The sequence below is a fragment of the Engystomops pustulosus genome, chromosome 7 (assembly GCF_040894005.1).
Source record: "Engystomops pustulosus chromosome 7, aEngPut4.maternal, whole genome shotgun sequence".
Classification (NCBI taxonomy): domain Eukaryota; kingdom Metazoa; phylum Chordata; class Amphibia; order Anura; family Leptodactylidae; genus Engystomops; species Engystomops pustulosus.
Window position 1 is genome coordinate 14,415,239 of NC_092417.1, and position 19,229 is coordinate 14,434,467.

The 19,229-nt window shown below is 41.0% G+C and overlaps 1 protein-coding gene across 1 annotated transcript; it reads left to right on the forward strand.

The window, feature by feature from the left end:
• The first annotated feature begins 751 nt into the window (after positions 1-751).
• Positions 752-6,254, forward strand: LOC140068663 (fibrinogen-like protein 1). Its single transcript, XM_072114047.1, has 7 exons — positions 752-847; positions 1,008-1,086; positions 1,927-1,948; positions 3,947-4,038; positions 4,529-4,649; positions 5,639-5,824; positions 5,916-6,254. Exons 2-7 carry the CDS (start codon positions 1,018-1,020, stop codon positions 6,215-6,217), a joined length of 792 nt encoding a protein of 263 aa, XP_071970148.1. The 5' UTR covers positions 752-847; positions 1,008-1,017; the 3' UTR covers positions 6,218-6,254.
• The last annotated feature ends 12,975 nt before the right edge of the window (positions 6,255-19,229 follow it).

The window sequence follows — 19,229 nt, forward strand, 5'->3', positions numbered from 1 at the left end:
CGCCCGATATCCTGCATGTGTCGCTTCCCCGTTCAGGTCCGACAGAGTTTACCTTCTTCCTGGTGCATCCCGCGCTCTGTCCAAATCAGTCGGATCATCCGACGGCTCGCCCCCCGATTTCTGTCTCATGAAAGCCGGCGCTGCTGCGCCAAAATCCAATCGCGTGTGAAACAATCCCCCTCCTAAATAGCTGTCACAGTGGGGCAAATCCTGAAAATTTCCAAAATCTGACGAAAGTGCATTCCACGGACCCTTAGTAGATAAGCCCCAGTGGACAATACACAATCCAATGTAAACCGCCTGAAGTTTACACCAGCACTCAATAAATGCCCCCAATATATACTACTCCCCAATATATACTGCTCCCCAATATTAAATAATTTTTGCACATGTTTAAATGTTACACCAATAAAATAAGTTGAAACAATTCTACCACATCATTAGGTAGTTATAAAAAACTGTTTTGCTTTTAGGGTTCTTTCACTTTGACATTATCTGCTGTATAATTGTGATGCATTTTTGACACAAATGTTTAAAACTTTTAATAATAATGTGTATAATTCTAATAATATACATGCAAAAAATGAGAACAACAGAATTCTATAAGACATATTCTAACATAGAAGAGAGAAAAAAAAATCTAAAAACAGAGCCTTATCAGAGTCATTCGCATATCAAAGCTTATGGAGAAACTGCAAGGACCTTTATAGTGCAAAATAGACTGATAAAGTGTCTCTGTCATCTCATTGGCAGGTTTCTAGCTCCACCCTCCTTCTAGGTGCTATAAAACAGGAAGTCAGTGAGGAGTAGAACATTGCTCTCAGATCAAGTGAAGGAGACCTGATCAGTAAGTACTCATTCAGATTGTTAGGATTTTCTCATTTCAAACTGATGTTGTCTTAACTCAATTTAAACACATTTCAAAGTGTTCAAAAATTTACTCTACCGACTCTATATTTACTTTTTAAATTGAAATTTTAAGTTGTTTTTTTTATTTGTAATTTCAGAAATACAACCATGAAAGCCATAAATCTATTCAACTGCTTATTATTGGCAAGTCTTTATTTCCAGCAAACTACATCACATGTGAGTATGATAGATATTTATACAAAAATATCCTGGAAAATTCATAGTATCATAGTTTATATGGCTGAAAAAAGACACTTGTCAATCAAGTTCAACCAAGGAAGGGAAGGGATTGGATGAGATTCGGGGTAAACAATTCTATATAACATAACCATCATGTTATTTAGGTGTAAGACCCTTCTTGAAGCTCTCTGCTGTCCCTGCTGTGACCTGCGCCTGAGCTCTCTGCTGTCCCTGCTGTGACCAGCGCCTGAGCTCTCTGCTGTCCCTGCTGTGACCAGCGCCTGAGCTCTCTGCTGTCCCTGCTGTGACCAGCGCCTGAGCTCTCTGCTGTCCCTGCTGTGACCAGCGCCTGAGCTCTCTGCTGTCCCTGCTGTGACCAGCGCCTGAGCTCTCTGCTGTCCCTGCTGTGACCAGCGCCTGAGCTCTCTGCTGCCCCTGCTGTGACCAGCGCCTGAGCTCTCTGCTGTCCCTGCTGTGACCAGCGCCTGAGCTCTCTGCTGTCCCTGCTGTGACCAGCGCCTGAGCTCTCTGCTGTCCCTGCTGTGACCAGCGCCTGAGGCAGGCTATTCCACAGATTGACAGTTCTCATAGTAAAAAAGCCCTGTAGTCTCTGGCGATTAAACCTTGTTTTCTCCAGATGGAGATAGCGCCCCGCTGTTCAAATTAACTTTATTGCTTGTACTTATTTACTTTTAAATGCTAAAATGATGAGAATTTATAATTATGAAGATTTTACAAAACTTAAATGTTTTTGTTTTAAAACTTTTATTTCAAACTAATATTTTTGTTCTAATTATTTAACCGAGTAAATGATTCCAATTCTCTTTTTGATTACAGGCTCCAGCAGAAACGATTCATGGTAAGATCATTTGTATATTTTGTGTTTTATTTTTAAATATTTTAAATTTTTCTTTGATGTGAATTAAAGGGCACCTACCACCACGAATCTACCTATAAAGGTAGATCGGGTGGTAGGTGGATGTATGGGACGTGAGGATAGCCCTTTTTAGAGCTAATCCTCACGTCCCCGCTAGCGTAGCATAAACTTTATTGCCCTAATATGTAAATTTAATTAAGCCTACCCTGTGATCTTCCGTGAGCAGCTCCTGGCAGCTGCGCGCCCTCGTCCGAGAAGCCGGAGTTCTGCGCATGCGCAGTAACTCCGGCCTCGTTCCCGAGATCGCGCATCTTGGCCGGAGTTACTGCGCATGCGCAGAACTCCGGCTTCTCGGACGAGGGCGCGCAGCTGCCAGGAGCTGCGCGCCGAAGATCACAGGGTAGGCGGGGGAAAGCAGCTACTGGGGCGTGGAGTAGCTGCGCCGTGTAGCCTCGTGTCCGGCTACTCCACGCCCCGGTAGCCGCTTAATTAAATTTACATATTAGGGCAATAAAGTTTATGCTACGCTAGCGGGGACGTGAGGATTAGCTCTAAAAAGGGCTATCCTCACATCCCATACATCCACCTACCACCCGATCTACCTTTATAGGTAGATTCGTGGTGGTAGGTTCCCTTTAAAGAGGACCTGTCACCTATAAAAAAAAGGCACTAGGAGCTACTTATTAAAGTGTTACACTGCTAGCGATATTGGAAACATCTGATAACGCTAGCAGACACTAACACAGCTGTGCATACAATAGTAACACCGCTGACGCTGACTCTTTCCCGGTTGGCCCCGCACACTCCATAGGCCGGCAGTGACTGCCGAGCTTCATACAGCAACTCCTACTCCCGCCCCCTCCTGAATACGCCGGACCGCTTTGACTGGTCCGGTGTTCCATTTGTACATCACGGCAGTGATGCTTTAGCTGAGGTTTCCGATAACGCTAGCAGTGTAACACTGCTGCATCTGTTGTAGCACTAGGAGCTGCTTACTTTAGTATTTTAGTGCATTTTTATGGGTGACAGGTCCTCTTTAACTAATTAGTTAAATAATATTTATAGGGGTATTCACTTGAGGCAAATAAATTGTGTAATGCTAATGTATACAATTAATATATATCATTTACTCATAGTTTTCTAGCTCTCTGCCTGCTGTTATTCTATAGAAATGTAATGTCAAAGGTACAGGACTTGTTAGAATATCAGAGAGTAATCAGAGCTGTATGTTATGATGAGCCGTGCATCTGTGTGACATCACATATAACTAGTCAGGCACCTGTGTGACATCACATGACCAGTGATATAACTAGTCATGCACCTGTGTGACATCACATGACCAGGGATATAACTAGTCGGGCACCTGTGTGACATCACGTGACCAGGGATATAACTAGTTGTGTACCTGTGTTACATCACATGACCAGGGATATAAATAGTCATGCACCTGTGTGACATCACATGACCAGAGATATAACTAGTCATGCGCCTGTGTGACATCACATGACCAGGGATATAAATAGTCATGCACCTGTGTGACATCACATGACCAGGGATATAAATAGTCATGCACCTGTGTGACATCACATGACCAGAGATATAACTAGTCATGCGCCTGTGTGACATCACATGACCAAGGATATAAATAGTCATGCACCTGTGTGACATCACATGACCAGGGATATAAATAGTCATGCACCTGTGTGACATCACATGACCAGAGATATAATTAGTCGTGCACCTGTGTGACTTCACCTGACCTAGAAGTGAAGTGTATTTGCAGGAAGTAAAAAATGAAGCTTTCTATAGAATGACGGCAAGCAGAGACCTCGAAAACCATGAGGAATTGATACAGAAAGTATATGGAAAAATTGTATACATTTTCATCATACAAGCAATTTCTTTTATTTGCGGTCTTCCTTCCTATAATTAATAATAAAATTAGCTTTTGTTTAAAATTGACTTTTTTTTTTTTTGTAGGAAGTGACTGCTCGGATATATGGGAAAGAAATAATGCTGCCCCTAGTGGAATCTACAGAATCAAACCCCTACAAGCTGACAGCTCTTTCCTGGTAAGGCAGCAAAACAATTTTTGCTATTTTTTAAAGGATTTTTTTTCCTTCCCATAACTATTCCACAAACCAAATGATAACAAAAGAATTGTTTTATAGTCTTATTGCTTGGCCCCTAAGTGTTCAGAAATCTGGGGGTTCCAAATGGTTCCTGAAGAAATAGGACACATAAGGAACTTATCCTCGTGATTACTAGATACCAAAGTAGTTGTATCCCTAGTGATCAGTATATCGTAAGGTGAGGGGAACATCCATTGGAAGGTGCAGTCATGTGTCGCTTCCTGGTCAACAACAAAAATTTGGACCCTTTAATCCTTGGCAAATGTGATAGTCCCTTACATGGTTCTCCTTTACAATCTGGTAATGTTAATAGAAAATTAATTTAACACATGACTGACACAAAAATTGTGATAAAATTTACAAAATTTCTTGCTATCTCTACAATTTTATTTAGGCAATAACTTAACAGTAAGTTTTATTTTTGCATTAGGTTTATTGTGAAATGTCTAAAGATGGCGGCCGGACTCTTATACAAAGACACGATGGAACCGACGGATTAAGCTTTATGAGAACATGGGAAGAGTATGAGAATGGATTTGGAGAACTTCAAGGTATAGAAGATAAAATCATTGATAAAAAAATCATGATAAGTGATATTCACCTTCTAGAAACCAGTGTGAACACTGATTGGCTTGTTTTATACATAGACAATAAATAACTGCTTATGCTGCTTCATAAAACATATTGGGGGGTCATAATGAACCAGTTTATGCTTCAAACCCAACCCGGTACCCGCTACATCTCTCAGAAGACCCCGACTTCCTGATGAATATCTGTTGGCATGGTTGTAACTGCTGGGTGCACCCTGCTCAGTTCTACACTAGGTCCAGCCTTGCATAGAACAACACTATAGCCTACTGCTGAGCCTGGTGTATGCTATAGCTAGTGCCTGAAGCAGTGCTTCCTAGTGCCGGCTCACTGGACATCCCGGTACTGCTCCCTCCCCACCCAACTGGTAAAGAGAGCGAAGTAGTCACAATTCCCAACCTTGCAACTAAATCACGGCTTGTTTGCCTGCTTTCAGGTGTACAGGCCATGATAAATCCCGCCCATTATATAACAAAATAGCCATACATAAATAAATGTCTGTTAATGTAATAAATGTTCCCCATTCATACAAAGCAGAAAATGTTTCTGGTGCACAGAGTGGGGATCTGAGCTGGGGCTTTGATATTCTAATAAACCATAGAGAGAGTAGTTGTCTCCATGAGACGACCCCTTTTAAGTTGATCTTGTTCTTAAATAATGGCCGAAACCAATGTTACAGGTCAGAAATATGAAATCAGAATGGAATGTCATCTACAAATTTTATATAGTAATATCTTTACCAAAAATTTCCAAATAACCAGAAAATAGATCTTTTGCATCTCCAAAACAGTGGACTCGTAGCACTGTTATGGAGGAGCAGAACCTTGTAAAGTGAGCAACGTCTTGTCCCGTCATGCCTCTTGATAGATAAAATATCATCATTTATTTAGATGAGCTAATCTATTGTTGTGATTTTTAATGTAACTTTATATAATTAACTCTATTTTTAAAGGTGAACATTGGCTTGGACTCCGATACATCTATGACCTGACCCACCAGACCGGTAGACCCGCCAAACTACACATCCGCCTCGGGGACTTTAATGACCAAGAAGCTTATGCAGAATACAACCCCTTTAGCATAGGGAATGAGAAGAGCTTCTATAATTTGCTGCCAGGAGATTATTCGGGGACAGCAGGTGAGTGAAGAGACAAAGATATTTCAGAAATGTCAAAATCTAAGATGTAATACAGAGCATGTATGAATTTTATTGTATGTTTTCATTGTAGGAGACGCCTTCCTTGGAGATGCAGAAGTTCCCGGAAGCAATGAGTACAGCAGCCCTTTCAGTACCTCGGATGCCGTCCATGACAGTTGTTACCCGAACTGTCAGGTTGGGGACATAATGAAGGACAGTTGCAGCGAGATATTCCAAGGCGGCTGGTGGTACAACTCCTGCGGATCTGCAAATCTGAATGGACTTTGGCGCGCGGCACCGCGTCACAGATATAGGACCTCTAGTGTGTCATGGCCAACATGGAGACCTGACGAGTCCTTGAAATTTAGCAAAATGTATTTGATTTTTCCTTAAGGGGACTCTCCTGATCTATCTCGCTCCTCATTAGAACTTGAACATGTATTATAATGTTTTTTAGGTATTTAATTTTTCTTTGTTTTATTTACTTTGCTTGAACTATTAAAAGTCATACATTTTTCATGACAATTCCGTTGTTTCATTCTAAGTTTCGTTGATTCAGAGCCATATAACTTGGTTCCAAGAGCCTTGGTGCCCTCTTTTTGAAGGAAGGGTCAATGGACCATGTGCAGTCGTACATTGACTGGTTTTGTCATTTGTTTCATTATCCTTCATTTAGTACAATCAACAAAACTTCTGTGGCTACTGTACACAAATAGTCTCTACGAAGATCCGATTGCACATCAAGGGGGGTGGGAGATTTATCACAACGTGTACACCTGAATACTAGCTGTGATTTAGTTGCAATACCGGGCGGAGAGCCAGGAATCGTGACTACTCTGCCCTCTTGGGTAGAGAGGGGACGTTGCACCTGGTTCGGGTCACTGGCTATCGCTTGGCTCTATGCCAGATGGCTCGATGTGCCCAGCAATTGTGCCTACTCTGCCAGATACTCTTGATAGATCCACTAGGTGCCAGGGAGGGGATTTGAATCATAGATTGGCAAGTCATGCACCAGCGTATGATATCCACCCCCCCCCCCTCATAGTGCTCATTCTAAAACTTATACCTTATTGTTTGGTTTAGAATTAATCCGATGCCTGTGGAATGTATTTTTAGTTTAGTTTAGCCAAAAATGTATAAACATATTTACATATTCCAAAGAGTAAATCCCATAGGTAGGACAACACTTCTCGATGTTACACTACTGATTGACCACTGTCTCTACCATTGAATACAGTTAAATTGTAGCTCCCAAAACTAACACTGTTAGACACAACTGTATGTTGGGTGTGTGGCGCCTTTATCAGGTTTTCCTTCTTATGCCCTCGATTTTTAAGAAAATATGCTTTAAAAACTATGCAAATGAGCCTAAGGGGGCTCCAGGGCAATTAACTTCTATGGAGCGTGGAGCCCCTCAGGCTCATTTGCATGATTTTTGAAGCCTTTTTTTCACAAAAACAATGGCATAAAAAGCTAAAAGAAGATCGGATCCTGACAACGGGGGCACACACCAGTATGTAAATGTACTTGGTTTATAATCCAGAATCCTGATGGTAGATGTCGTTTAAATATACAATGTACATGTCAGAAATCACAAATTGTTCAGATGGGATCAGGTTTCAGGCTTCTTGCTGGAAAACCACACCCAGAGCTTCCTGTGATTGACAGCTGCTTTTCTGATCCTGGGAAAGCTGGTTGTGTCTTTGTACTCGTTTTGCCTGCAGCTGTGGTTTGAGTGATGGACGGCTGAGCCAGTCAGTGCTGGGGGCGGTGTCCATTACTGGCTTTTATTCTGCCCTGCCCTTCATCTGGTGCTGGTAATTGCAGTCTATCTGTGTATCTAGTGCTCTTGCGTTTCTTGCTATTCTATGTATTGACTTCTGCTTTGCCTACTGACCATTCTAATTGCTATACATTTCTGTACCTTTGCCTCCATCTTGGTTCTGACCCGGTTTGTTTGACTTCACTTGTCTGTCTGTATTTGTTGTTTGTCCCTCAGTATCGTTTATCTCCTAGTGTGACCCCACCTTCCTGTCTGTCTAGTGTCGGGTTCTGTTACCAGTGTGAACACTGACCTATATCAGTATCCCGGTTACCTGACCGCTCCACCATCCAGCAGCTGCCAGACAAAGTAGGTTTTCCCTGTCATCTTGTAGGGTCACTCAGGGACCATCAGTTAGGTTCCTGATAGTGGGTTCGCCCTTACCAGGGTGGTTTATCTGCTTTAGGCAGAGCCTTAGCCCGCAGGGACATCACAGGGTGAGTTTGCCACCACTTACCTAGTCTGGCAGCTAGTGCCAAGCCTGGTTGTGGTTGCGTGGTTTGCTGGACAGGCACTGACAGTACATTTATTTTTTGTCTTTCTAGATTTCCTGTCGTTCTAGTTTTTTTTTTCTTTTTTTTTGGTCTAGTTTCAGTTTTGATTTTCTCCTATGGCTAATTTATCTGGTGTTTTCTCCTTTAGTTAAATTGTACTAGTGCTTCTTAGTCTCATCTTGCTCATCTTACATGGCAACTTTTTGCCCAAAAAAGTTGCAAATCGTTGTTGTGTCTTATTCGACCAAGTTAGCCAGTTCGGTGAATGATCATTTGATCACTTGTTCATTGAATGACTAATGTATTGCAGCCTTCTGCATAGGCTGACACAAGTACTGTTAGATCGTGCAGTAAGTACGATCTAGCAGGCATTCACTTCCGGCAGCCCTGGGGTCTCCATAGGATCTCGGGACTGCTAGGGAAACAGTCGGTACCTCCGTGCCTGTACAGAGGATGCCGATCTGCCGGGTGAGTACTGGGCTTTGCTCCATAGACGCAGTGGTCGTGGAGACCACTTTGTCTATGGGGTTAAACAGCCGGGAACACGACTCCATTGAATAGCTCACATTTTTGCAGTACGTACTGCAAAAAATTACACCTTACATAGGTCTGTATACATAAGTTTGAAAAAATTATTGGCCTCAGAATTTAGCAAAATAGCAAAAAAAATTTTTGTACAAAAGATTTAACATTTTTTAAAATCCACTAAATCCTATATACATTTGGTATCACAGTGATTGTATAGACCCAAACAATTAAAGGGCAGTGTCATTTGGGGCACAGAATCAAAGCCGTAAAAACAGAGCCCACAAGAAAACGCTGCAAATGTGTTTTCTTTGTCAATTTCACCGCCCTTGGAATTTTTTTCCAGCGAATTTTTTTCCTAGCGTATCAAGATTATAGAGGACTATAGGTGAGTATCTGAAGTGGAATTTTACTTATGTTTAGTGGTAGATTTCCTTTAAACAGACAGGAGTAAATAAAAGTACAGAAGCTCGTCCAATGGTCTGTACACAAAAAGGAAACAGAAAAAATGCTAATTTTTGAACTTTTCCAGCTATATTCATAAAACAAAGGTTGTAGCTTTTAGAACACAATGCCAAGCTCTACACCCTGAAGGCCAAAACTGAGGTACAAAACACTTTAAAAAAAAATCTGAAAAATAAAATAAATTCTGCATTTCTTTAGCTAAATATGTCTGAAATTTCAAATTAATCTAAAAAAAATACCAAGTTTGATTTTATATTATACAAAGTGCATATAATTGGACATTATGAAATGTCTGTCTATGGAAAGAGTAATTAAGATTAAATTTAACTGAGAATCTGGTGCACATCATGGTTGTAGGAACTTGAGGAACAGGTGAATCTTTATTTTCATAAGTCAGAAAGCACAACGCATTTCGGGTCCAAAATACTTCTCAATGTGGGGAAGACTTTAACTTTAGTTTTTTCTTTAAATAGACAAAATTATGAATTTTAAATAATATAAAGTTCACATAATTGGACATACATTTTGGGGCACATTTCGGCGGGTTTCCGGATGATTTCCATTTTGCACCAAATTGGCCTGGGACTTTGGCGCACAAGATCGGATTTTGGCACATTGGCGCCGGCTTGCAAGCGTCAGAAATCGGTGGGGCGTCGGGCAACCCAATGGATTCGGACAACGCGCAGGGTTTAACATTTAAAATTGTGTCTCAAGACACGCACTTACAAGCACCGGGAAGAAACAGGTGAACTCGGGCGGACCTTGGGGCGGAAGCAACGGATGCAGAAACTCGGGCACACAAACTCAGTGAATCTCGGCACACCAGAATCGTCGTCGGACACCGCACGTGGGATCGCGACAGGACCGGGTAAGTACATCTGCCCCATGTATGTTTGGGAAAAATATTTGTGAGTTAAAGCCTAATGTCCTATAAATTATGCTAATGACTGAAATTCTCTAGTTGCAGTAAGTTGTGCCTGTCACATTGCACATAGTCGTTTTTCCAGTCTACTTCATGTTGGTTGTAGTTTTATCTAGAATTGGGATCATGCTGTGATAATGTTCTCAGCTTAGCGGCTACGAATAAAGCCATGTCTGGAAGGAAAGTGATAAACCAGGAGAAAATCCTTTCTAATGTTTCAGTAACTCCAAGCATAAGGACCAAAGAGAAAAGCAAAAAGGAGGAGCAATCTCTGGAAAATAGTATATGAGACATTAAATTATGTCTAATGTGCTTTTTAATTATATATTTATATACTAAATTCATTTTGAATTCATTAAATAATTTGTTTAAGACTTTAGATTCTCCCTATTCGTTATATTGATGACTTTGACTAAACCAAACATGTCTTTACAAAGGCTAAAATTAAATTTTTTAATATTTAGATTTTCCTAAAAAAATTTATTTTATTTTTTAAAATTTTTTATAACTTGAATATACTGCTCCTGTATGAAAGTCTGTCTTTAACAGTATGCGTAATGACAGCTATGAAAGTCTTGTAACTGGCTCTCTGCAGTCATGGCAACTAATCGGGAACCTTCAATGAAGGGCGCAATCAGCCATCCAAGATGGCGAAACCCATAAGCACCACTGGTAGGTCCTGCAGATGTGTTCTACTGCAGCACCTAACAGGTTAACCGCCGCTATCTGGGTTAGAACCAATTACAGCAGTTACCAGCTATGTAACACACATAACACCAATCACGTGTGGAGAGCGATTGGAGAGGCCTCTCCATACACCCCTTACAACCGGCTGAGACAAATTGAAGTTAGCCCGTCAGGAAGTGGTTAAAAAAAAAAAGAATGTTTCGACAATGTCTTAATTGATCTTGGAAAATGAAACCTATAATATTGATATTAATGTTACAGTTATAAAACTTGTGTTTTTAAAATATACTCTGCAGAAGAGTATCGGAAGAGTAACCTCTGCTTCCGAAATGTAGATTTCAAACTAATTAGCCTTATTTATATTCAAATTTACAGCGTGAAAAACATGTGCAGTTACCTGACATTTTCCACATAGTCGTTTTTCCAGTCACTTTGTGTTTTGTGTTGCTCGTAGTTTTATCTCCCATTGTCATCAGGATGCGGCTTCCAAGTTTATGGCTCCTGGCAAAACCAAGGCCAGACAGGAAGTTATGTGCCCTGAGCAACTCCTTTCTCTCGCTTCAGAAGTTTCAAAAATTTTAGATCTAATTGAAATATTTAAATACATAAATATATACGGTAATAAATAAATATAAATAAATACAACTTAACCTCTTCAAGATTAAGGCTACATTCACACACATGAATGGGGGACGTATATACGGCCGACGTATATACGGCCGATATACATCCCCCATACACTCTTATGGGCTCACGGCCCTGTACGGGCCTCCTATGGGCACACGTGCCACACATGTCCTATCTTTTCCCGTATTACGGCGCCGTGCGCTGTATCTGGCTATGGAGAGGGGCAGGGGTGAGCAGCGCTCATCCCCAGCTCCTCTCCGCAGCGCCGATTGTATGCCCGCCGTACTGCGGTAAGGCGGGCATACATCGTGTGAATGTAGCCTTAGTGTTATTTTTTTGCGATTCCGTTTTTCACTCGGCTCCTTCCACAAGCCGTATCTTTTTACAATACTATATGATACTATAGTACCATTTTATGTTGCTTACAATTTGATGACTGGAACGTAAGCGTTAAACGGCAGAAGAGCTACTAACGTGGCACGCTCCCGAGTATAGCCAAACACAATATACAAAAAAACTAAAGTGTTAGTGCTCAACTCTCCAAAATGTCCTTATGGCACAGTCTCATATGGTACACTCAGCACATCCATTGTAGGTTGAAAATTAAAGGATTCCCCGGTAATTTCTCCTGTTTGTCTGTGTGCTTCCCGTGTTGGGTTCCGCTGCGAACCTCGTCCAGCTTGAAGTGGCCGACGTCCAACAGAGATCCTACGCTACACAGGTTAAAAATCACGCGTATCAAATTCCAAGTTTTTCTTGTAGGTGTCAAACACAAGAAAAACGTGGAATTTGATACTTGTATGCCCACTTCCAGTGTAGGATCTCTGTTGGACGTCGGACACTTCAAGCTGGACAAGGTCTGCAGCGGAACCAAACAGGAGGAATAACTGGGGAATCCTTTAATTTTCAACCTACTACGGATGTGGTGAGAGTACCATGTGAGACTGTGCCATAAGGACATTTTGGAGAGTTGAGCACTAACACTTTTGGTTTTTTTGAATACCATGTATATTCTATAGATAAAAGCAGGGTCCGCACGGCAAATATAGAAGTGGCCAAACACACTAAAACAGTTGTGTGTCCAAATTGTTGAATATTTTTTCTTTCGTATTAAAATTGGGACAAATATGAAATAAACAAATCAAAAATGTAAAAAAAGAGATTAAAAAGGTACAACAATAGTAGGTACAATAGTACCAAAAAAAATTGCTGGGGTAGACATACAATTGTGATCCCCCAGATCCTCCCATAGTAGGAAAAGTCTGTCCTTACAATAAATGTGAGCTTGAAGTAGCAAACAGTGGCAATTCCATATTACAGGTCCACATTCAAAAATACATAGACCGGAGGCCCGATTTCGATTCTTGGTATGTGAACAAACAATAAATGGGTATGGGACACAGGCGCTCCAAAACCAACAACAACAGCCAACAGCCATACCCTACCACTGAATCTCATGGAGTAAGGACACAAGGGTGGAAGGCACCATTTAACCCCTTCACGCTCCGTGATTGATAGATCCGCCACGGAGCTATGAAGGGTGTATGAAAAGGGCTCACGGACTGAGCCCTCTTCATACAGAGATGGGCTTTGCTGCGTATTGCAGCAAAGACCCATCGCTTCCACCCGCGGTTGGTGCTTGCATGGGCGCCGCCATCTTACCTCCGATCGTCGCTCATTGTAATGAATGACCTGCAAAAACGCCATATACTGCAATACAATAGTATTGCAGTATTTGGTAGGAACGACCGGACCATATAGGGTTAATGTACCCTAGAGGGTCTGAAAAATAGTGAAAAAAAAAAGTTTAAAAATGTAAAAAAATTATAGAATATTAAAAGTTCAAATCACCCCCCTTTCTCTAGAACTGATATAAAACATAATAAACAGCAAAAATCCCAGACACATTAGGTATCACCGCATCCCAAAATGACCGATCTATCAAAATATAAAAACGGTTACGGCGGCGGTGACATGCGGAGCGGCAAATGGCGCCCAAATGTAAGTTTGAAAAAGTTATTTGTGTCAGAAGATGGCAAAAAGTTTTTTTTATTTTTTGTACACATTCGTTAAATTTTTGAAAATGTATTAAAAAGCAATAAAACCTATCAATTTGGTATCACCACGATCACACCGAACCAAAGAATAAAGTAGAGGTGTAATTTGGAGTGCACAGTCAAAGTTGTAAAAACTGAGCCCGCAAGAACTTGACGCACACACTTTTTTTTCAATTTTTCCACATTTGGCATTTTTTTCCGGCTTCCCAGTACACGGCATGTTAAAATAAATAACATCACGGGAAAGTAACATTTTTTAACGCACAAAATAAGCCCTCACACAGCTCTGTACACGGAAAAATTAAAAAGTTATGGATTTTTGAAGATGGAGAGCGAGAAATTAGAAAAAATACCCTTCGTCCTTAGGGGTTAATATTCTGTGCCATGGACTGGGAAGATGGAAATACTTCCAAACGTGGTGGAATTAGCAAAAAACATAGTTGCGCCATATTCTGATGGGTTTTATTTTTACGGCGGATGGGTTTTATTTTTTATGACACCTCGCCTTTATTCTATGGATCAGTATGACCACAGTGATACCAAATTTATACAGTTTAGTTATGTCCCAACTGGGTTTTCCCACGAACACAAGTTAGGCCCCATCCACAGGATAGATCCGAACTTGCTGAGTGGTGGGGGTCTCAGGGATGAGACCCCCACAGATCACGAAATTGAGGGGTCTGACGGGGAACCACGTTCCACGTTCCTCTCGTTGCACCATAAGAGTAAGACGAACACCCATGAATCTTAACTTATATTCGTGGGAAAACCCCTTTAATACCTGCAAAAAAATTTAAAACCTTGCATCAAGGTAAAACCACCACCATATTCTAACATCGGTAATTTTTTAATACTTCAGTGTACGGAGCTGTGAAAGGTGTCATTGTTTTCAAGCTGAGATGAAGTTTTCTTTGTTATCATTTTGAAAATTGTATGACCTTTTGCACTCCGTTGGGGCAATGCAGGGAGCACTAGGTTCATGAAGAACGGGGATTTTTTTTTAATATACTCTAAATCTTGCTCATGATTTTTTTTTTATGATGGAAACGAATATAATAAATATCTATAGAATATATTTATATCTATATTTTACACATTAATGACTTTGTATTTTGTATTTGTTCTTTTTTATTTGTTTCACTTATTGTACCTATTTACCTATCATAAATAGTTTACCGGAACCGCGCTGGTGCGCCGCCATTTACTCTAGGATCATTGCTCCCTGATGACATCAGAGCTTTGCCGCGTGGTTTTTAAAGAGTGCACTCAAATTGTGAGTGGCTAGTGGCATCAATTTGCCGGATTGGTAGCATGGCCACCAATTTGGCAATATCCTACTCATCTTTTGTTGTGAGCGTCAGAAAAAGAGGACATTTGTGGTGCGCATATGACATAGGTTGCAGCCCATGTAAAAAATAAATTTTGTAATAAATTTGCCCCAATGAGCAAAGTAACAGACAGACATTGTGGGGGACACATGTGATGATGACATTCTCCCATTATAGCCTCCCCAAGATCACAGATCTTATCAACAGAGTTTCCCTAAAAACATGAATGCAAAAGTGACATCAAAAAGAACAAAATTATGGAAATAAGAATGATAAAGATAGCAATAGTATCCATACCTTATAAAAAAAAATTGCCAAAATTCAAATCTCCGCCCTTTCCCTTGCACTCCCAAATAAATATAAGGCCCCAAATTCCTGAATTTTCAAAATAAAAAAAAAATGGGGGAAAAATTTCAAATTTTTAATATCAGCGTTTTTGCCATTTAACCCCAATAAAAATTGTGTAAAAAGGTCATACAGTTCCCATAACACGTCAGCTTGTTCCACCTAAAAAGTCACTTTACACAGTTGAATTATAGAAAAAAGTACATAAATAGCAATAACAAAAAGTTTTGTTTGTAAAATGTTTTTTTTTTTCTTTAAAGGAATTTAAACAAAATACTAAACATTTCTTACCTCCAGTAGAATAAAGTGGATGTATCATTTGGACTGCAAAAACAAGGTCCAGGTCGTATATACATTTATTATTACTGGGAATAAGTGTAAGCCGGTCTATGGGAAGAGTAACCTGTGATTAGTAAAGGCCTCCAGGTAAGTAGTGCACCTTGTGAATGAATGTGGAGGATGTACATGGCGTATTCCACATAGTCGTTTTTCCAGTCTGCTTGTGTATTGTCCTGGTCGTAGTCTTAATTGTCCTTGTTATCATGTTGTGCCCTCAGGTATAAAGTTCCTGACAAAACCACGGCCAGACAGGAAGTTATTTTCCCTAAAGAAACTCCTTTCAGTACGAGTAGCTTCAAGCACAAGGGTAGAACAGAAAAGCATGCTGGGAAATCTGTGGAAACTAGTGACATGAAACCTTTGTATACTTAAAGAGGTTTTCCCACGAATCAAAGTTAGTCCCTATCCAGAGGATTGTGTGAGACCCCTCACAGATCACAAAAACGAGGGGTCTGATGGGGTCCCAGTTACCTCAGTCGGACCCCTTGTCGCTCTCGGAGAGTAATGGAGCAGACGGTCGCGCATTAGTGCTCTGCTCCATTCATCTCAATGGAGCCGATGGAGATCGCCGAGTGCCGCATCTGCTCCATTACTCTCCAGAAACGACGAGGGGTCCAACTAAGCTAACTGAGACCCAATTGGACGCCTCATTCTCGTGATCTGTGGGGGTCTCATCACTGAGATCCCCACCGATCAGCAAGTTAGGCCCTATCCTGTGGAAAAGGCCTAACTTCGATTCGTACGAAAACCCCTGTAACCCTTCAAACACTTAAACTTTTGCTATTATATATTTAAATTGAGTAATGAAATGTTTAATTTATACAATTACATCTTATTCAATTATATTGATGCCTCCCATTTATGAAAAAGTGCCTCAAAAACACATAGGGTGCCATTTATCGTATGCCAGTGCCGACTGTGCTGCAGCTTGTGCACAGGCATGGGCCAGGCCTTCCCTGCTGCTGCCACCATCCATGGCCCCCCATGTGCCCTTGGCGTAGAGCTGCTATAAAGGGGTAAACAACCACAAGTGCTGGTGGCTCAGTAGCATTTGCAATTACTCCAAGGCTTCTACGTCAGTTTTATGACATAGAATCCCTGATAAATAACCCCCAATACCTCTAAAAGATTTTTAAAACAATGGACATTCATGCTTTACCCTTGAATATTAAAAATAATTCAGAAGAAAGAAGCCGCACTCACCGAAGTGTGAATCCGTTATTTACCAAAGGTGCAGCACAGGGGTAGAGCAAGGCCTGGCGACGGGCAGTTTCGCACCAACTAGCACATTCTCAAGCCGTTGACTGGTCAACAGCTTGAGAATGCACTAGTTGGCGCGAAACGGCCCTCGCCAGGCCCCGCTCTACTCATCGGTGAGTGCAGCTTCTTTGTACTGATTTATATGCCTATTCGGACTATACCTTTTGGCAGAGCCACGCCGCTGGAACCTTTTGGAGCAATCACTATTGCTTCTTTGACCAAATCGGGGGCGGTTGTTGGGGTTCGTATATGTGGGGATAGTGCCGAGAACTAGTGTTCTTGTTGGATCTTTTTGGATAAAAACAATACACGTTTGTCCTGAGTTCAGCAGATTAAGAAAATTTGGGGGTAATTTATCTCTATTGTGGAACTTTGCCCCTCTTTTTTTATTTACTTATTTTTTTAACAAAAGTTTGCAATTTTTCCTGCAATCCATGTAATCCAAGCACCCTATGCCAGCATGGTGTGGATTGTTTTTACGCAAAGAAATGTGACTTTTTATGACATCCATGCGACAATTAAAGGACTTTAACACCTGATGTCTAACTTTAAATAAGGCGACATTGTAAACCTTGCAGGGACTGGGGGGTGTGGGTGGGTTGGGGGGTATATTAATAGGTCTGTTTTTTGGCACTCGACTTTAGAGGTGCTTTGCACTGTGATTTGTCGTTGTGTCTCAAGGGCTTATTAGGTGCCCTGCAAGAATCAAAAGTAGACTTCATAAATAACATTCCACATTTGCGAAGGTTTAAAAGTTGGTAGACTTGCTTTTTATTGCTCTAAATGTGATACAGGAAAAGGTGGGAAACTAGAATTACAGGAAAGGTGTTAGAAACATTAGCTGTGCCCAAACTGAAAGGCAAAAAAAAGGTATTAGAGTAAAAAAAAAAAAAACGGATGTTTAGTAGCGTCATAAATCAGTCGGAACAGACAAAAAAAATTAAAAACCTGGTGATTGCCTGACATAAAACAGGCACAGAAGCTTCAATAAATGTCCATAAAAAGGAAAAGAAAATGTGCTGTTGCTCACCCGTGTGAATCCTGGAGCCGTGATGGATACTAGATAATTAGACCAATGCAAGGTAAACGCGTAACAAAGTTTCCAAAAAGTCTGCACTGGCAATGGAGTAAAAAAGTTCCACAATTTCATTTATTTCATAAACAGGTTAAGAATAGAATCCAACGCCCCCCCCCCCCATTTCTGACACATTTCCCCCACCGTACCGCTCCGTAGTCAGGAAAAAGATAAGACCTGTCATATCTTTACCCGTAATACAGCGCCATGCGTCATGTATCCCTATGGAGACGGCTGCGCTCACCCCCTCCGCCTCTCCCTGTGCACTGCCGTTGCCCGCTACGGTACGGTACGGGCAGGCAACGGCAGTGTGAATGCAGCCTAAGGCTACATTCACACAGCCGTTTGGGGGACGTATATACGGCCGACGTATATATGGCCGATATACGTCCCCCATAGACGGCAATGGGCGCACGGCGCCCTATGGGACTGGTACGGTCCAGCACACGTGCGGCACCGTACCGCTCCGTACCCCGGAAAAAAGATAGGACATGTCCTATCTTTGTCCGTAGTACGGCGCCGTGCGCCATAACTTCCTATGGAGAGGGGCGGGGGTGAGCTGCGCTCACCTCCTCTCCCTGTGCACTGCCGTTGCCCGCTACGGTACGGTACGGTACGGCGGGCAACGGCAGTGTGAATGTAGCCTTAAAGACATAAGACTTGGCACAGCTTTCCACTTCATCTTAAATATGTTAAAATGACTGCCCTCCCCATCAGTATTGACTTTATTACAATATTGTGTTTGGTATAATTCTAAAAAACTTATAATAATGATTCTTTATTTGTATAGATTACGCAGCGCTGCACAGAACTTTGCCAAATCAGCCCCTGTCCCCAATGGGGCTCACAACCTAATCAAACTTCTAATATCAAAATTATTAAACAAATACTCCTGTTTTGTTAGTAAATATTTAGCGTTACAAATATATTAGAATTTGAAAAAATGAAATTTAATAGAATTTTTTAAATAATTTAATTTTACTTTTGAGTAATAATATAACAAAAAAACCTTAGTCATTTACATATCATTCCAGAAAGTGGAATGTTAATGGCCTTAATAGTACAAGTAGTTCATTGGCCAGTTTTCAGCTCCGCCCCTTGTTCTAAGGACCATAAAAAGGGCTGAGGGTGATGAGCAGAACATTATTCACAGCTCCAGTGTTCTGAAGGGATCCTCACATCAGATGTATGAAGTAAGTGCCAACATGGATTGGGTTTTCTTGGATTTACTCTAAAATTGTTTAGTGTTTTTACTCATTTTCAAACTCTTTCTCCTTGTAGAAAACATATTTGTTTGTAGGATATTTATAGCAATGGCGTTATAGTTAATAATGTGACTGTAATATCTTCCTCTGACCACTTACATTACTAGAATACTATAGAAAATATAGAAAATATTTTCTACTTTTAGGAAATGTAAAACTACAATAAGTATTTTTCTAATTTCAGAGATACAACC

Coding starts and splice junctions, on each gene's coding strand:
- LOC140068663 (XM_072114047.1), top strand. CDS start 1,018: ATGAAAGCCATAAATCTATTCAACTGCTTATTATTGGCAAGTCTTTAT. Junction 1,087..1,926: donor TCCAGCAAACTACATCACAT/GTGAGTATGATA, acceptor TTTTGATTACAG/GCTCCAGCAGAAACGATTCA. Junction 4,039..4,528: donor AAGCTGACAGCTCTTTCCTG/GTAAGGCAGCAA, acceptor TTTTTGCATTAG/GTTTATTGTGAAATGTCTAA.